General features: G+C 40.2%; 2 protein-coding genes across 2 annotated transcripts; one reads left to right on the top strand and one right to left on the bottom strand.

Annotated features, from left to right (window-relative positions):
* The first annotated feature begins 403 nt into the window (after window positions 1–403).
* Window positions 404–922, top strand: LOC110710646. Its single transcript, XM_021888971.1, has one exon. It carries the CDS (start codon window positions 404–406, stop codon window positions 920–922), a length of 519 nt encoding a protein of 172 aa, XP_021744663.1.
* A 188-nt stretch (window positions 923–1,110) lies between these two features.
* LOC110710559 lies at window positions 1,111–3,416 on the bottom strand. The gene is made up of 2 exons (XM_021888887.1): window positions 1,577–3,416; window positions 1,111–1,485 (listed from the first exon to the last, which is right to left on the bottom strand). Exons 1-2 carry the CDS (start codon window positions 2,299–2,301, stop codon window positions 1,476–1,478), a joined length of 735 nt encoding a protein of 244 aa, XP_021744579.1. The 5' UTR covers window positions 2,302–3,416; the 3' UTR covers window positions 1,111–1,475.
* Window positions 3,417–3,843: the final 427 nt, after the last annotated feature.

Genomic DNA, 3,843 nt, shown 5'->3' on the forward strand with positions numbered 1-3,843 from the left:
CCTTCACTAATGTAGAATTGTTGAGCTGATTACACAAAATTGCTTCACATTTTGCGAATTCTGACTAACAAATTGGCGAAATTGTTTGATTTTACCATCATTGTTTGGGGGACGTAGATATCAAATCAGGTAATTGCGTCAATAACACTTTAGAAACCCTAATTTATCTTTCAAAAATAAGGCGTAAATTAATCTATATGTTGTTGACTTAAATGCATAATTCAGGTCGTATCTGGCAATAGTCATGTAATTCGTAAATAGTTAGGGTTCATTGTGTGTTAATTGTGCTGTAATTTGCGAGAAAATGAAATTAGGGTTCATTGTAGAAATAATTTGGGGGTTTTGATTTGTAGGAGTGACTGTTTAATTCCCTTGGTTCAATTGTATTTTTTTCATAGTACGAATGGTTTTGCTTATTATGGATGGCAAATTGGTGCAGGAAATGTCTTCTACAAGTTTCTCACCTTCAAAGGAGAAGAAGTGCAAATGTGGTGTTCCCTTTGCAAAGCTTACCAGTTGGACAAGGGAGAACCCTGGTCGTAAGTTCAGAACATGCAAGTTCTACGATCCTGTAACTGAGAGCAGAGGTTGTAAAGCATTTGAATGGGTGGATGAACAAGATGGGACAGCCTGGCAAACAGAGGTGATCAACAATTTGTTGTTAGATAAGAAACTGTTGAAGGGGGAAATTAGTGATTACAAGAGGGAAGTTGATGATCTTGGTGGACAGTTGAGGTGTTTGCTGAATGAAGTGGACAGGCTGAAAATGAAATGCAAGGCTTTAAACTCTGACAGGAACAAGATGAACAGAGAGATGCGTGGAAGGAATGCTAGATCAGATCACTCTGTTCTTAGTCTTGCTGTTGGGATTAGTTTGGTCACATTAGTGATCCTTCTTATTAGGGGGTTTGTAATGCATTAAGTATAACTTGTAATGCTAGTAATTGCATGAAACAGTAATATGGTAATGTAATGATTTATAAGTGGCAGTGAACCACTATTGCAAGCAAACTAATGTACACAATTATGAAAGCAATGAATTAAGTAAGTACCTAAGTAGTTGATATTGCATTTAAGTTGTTGATCAAATTTGTTGTTGCAGTTCCTAACAAAATTGGCTGGTAAAGCCTTAAAGCAAAGTATTAATTTAACAAAACAGGATCCTTGTCCTAAACCCAAAAGTAAAGCTACAAATATTGCAACTGATTGTTCAGAAAATACAACCAACAACTAAAGTTCAGAAAAACAATTCAAACATCATTGTGTCAGCCCTCCTTGTCTGGAAGTCAGCAGCTTAGCCCTCCTTGTCTGCACTCCAGTAGCATTGGGTTCAGGTTGGCTGGAAGAGGGGGTGGTGTGATGCTTGGCTTGTGGCTGCCCTTGTTGACTGTGTGAACCTTTCCTCTTACTCAATGGTTCACAGCCAGGTTGCTCTTGGGGAAAAGTCCTATTCCCAATGCTGTTTGGACCAGCCCCTATTGCACTCTGTTTATTAAACACAAATACCAATAAACAAGTATCAACATCCAATTTCATCACAAATTTTAAAAGAAAAGTTACAAATCCAACAGCATACCTTCTTAGCAGCTTTGATCTCCCTCTTCTTCTTTGCTCAACTACCCAAGGTGAATTTAAAGGAGGCCTTCCTGCAGTTCTCTGCTCAGTTGGTTCAGGTTCATGTGGGCCCTTGCAAGTCTTGGGATAGTGGCCAAATCCACCACAAATCCTACACTGACTTTTCCTCCTCTTTCTTCCCTGCTCCCCTCCTGTTGCAGATGTTCCCTCCCCAGGTTCCAGCTTCCTCTTCTTCTGTTTAGGTCTTCCAGGCTGCTGTTTGAATGTTGGTGGATGAGGCTCTCTCATGTTCACTCTCTCCCAATGCTTTGGGCCTGGCATAGGTTGAATTGCAGGCTCATATGCTGCTCTGTAAGTGTCCATAGTGTAATAGGGGTGGACAAACTGCTCAGCATCAACCCTCTGATCCATTATGCATGCAAATGCATGAATACATGGGATGCCTGTTAATTGCCAGTGATTGCAGGAACAAGACCAATTTGGCAAGTCAACTAGAACCTGGTCATCATTCAGCTGCACTTCATAAGTGTCATCCCTGGCAGCTTCAATTATGCAATTCCTAGCCACATAGCTCATCCTCTGAAATAGCTTATGCACATATGGAGTGATGTTGGTTGTGATTTCCTTGGAGTCCTCCCACTTCTCATTATTTCTCCTCATCATGTACCTCCTCATCCATTCCATTTGGGTGAGGATAGGTTTGTCTCTTGCATCTCTGTATGGCATGCACTCTTAAAGCTTTCCTCAACACTGTAGCATTGCTAAACCTAAGCCTATGAACAAGTACAACAGGCTTTGAGAAGTCAGATTTGTCATTAAACCATGGACTTTTGTCCTCTTCATCAGATGAACCATCCAAGCTCCTTAGGTCATCTGATTCTCCCTCAATTTCTTCTTGTAGTTGTACCTCATTCACATCCAAGTTATCTGTCAACCTTGCTTTTGGATCCTTGGAAACCCCCTCATCATGTACATCAAACTGCTTCCCAAGACTTCTTGTTACCTTAGCTAAAATTTCTTCAGAATTCTGCACAAACCACCTCTCATCCCCACTGTCATACTCCTCCTCTCCAGGCTCCCAAGTTATGTCAATCTCACTCCCATCACTTGAAGAAAAATCATCTTCCCTCCCAGTCTCACTGCCCTCACTACTATCCTCAAAAATCAATCCTTTGCCTACAGATTTTTTTTTCCCTTTCCCTTATCCAACACCTTCACACTGCCAGAACCCCTTTCAAGCTTAGCTTTACCCTTTTGTTTCCCCTTACTCAACAACTTCCCTTTACCAGGAACCCCCTTAATCTCAGCAGAAACCCCTTCAACCTTTTCTATCCCCTGTCTAGATCTAGGTTTAGGAGATTCTTCACCCTCCCTCACCTTAGGCTCATTTTTGTTAATTCTTGGGCTCTTCCTAACTACAGCAGGCTTACCTGAACTTTTCTTCCCCTTTCTCTCAGCCTTTACTGGAGTGGACTGGGCCTGGATCTCATGTATGGGCCTTAATGTTTCATTAGCAGTCACAAATACTTCAACATACCCTTCCCCATTCACTGTCTCCAGCAGCCCCTTCACTTCCTCTTCATTTACTAACTCCCTTCTCCCTGTGTTAAAGGTCCTACCTCTTTCTTTATACCAAAGTCTGTAGTTAGGTGGGACATGGACATTAAAGTTCACAAACCCATGCACAGCAGCTACCCTCAAATAATGCAAATCTATCTTATCCACTACCACATCCCTCCTCTAATAACATAACCCACCACACCAACAAAGCAAATGCTTTGATTTTGACACTTGTTTAGTAACAAAAGCACCCCTACTCTAAATACTATATCAATTAATCCATCTTCGTTGTCGACCATTTTTCTACCTAATAAACAAATGCAAAGCAAATCAATAAAACCCAACATAGCTAACCCCATTACACAGTCCACCGCAATACTTTAATCAACAAAATCAAACATATTTAAACCAACACAATGATAAACCAGTCAACAGTCAATAAAATCAATGATTTAAACTAAATAATTCACACATTACACCAAATCATACTTAATTTAATCAAATTCAACTTTAATTACAAATTAACCCATTTTACTGTTCTTAGGGTTCCTAATTTTTTTTCCCAAATTACCCTACTACACCCACACAAATGGCATAATGCAGCACACAGTACTTGTTGAAAACTACTTTAAAGGGTTCGAAAGGTACCTGTATTGGAATCTTACTCCTGTTGCTGTCAGAATCCACGAAAAAGTCCAAGCTTTTTGG

The sequence above is a fragment of the Chenopodium quinoa genome, unplaced genomic scaffold, assembly GCF_001683475.1.
Source record: "Chenopodium quinoa cultivar QQ74 unplaced genomic scaffold, ASM168347v1, whole genome shotgun sequence".
Lineage (NCBI taxonomy): Eukaryota > Viridiplantae > Streptophyta > Magnoliopsida > Caryophyllales > Amaranthaceae > Chenopodium > Chenopodium quinoa.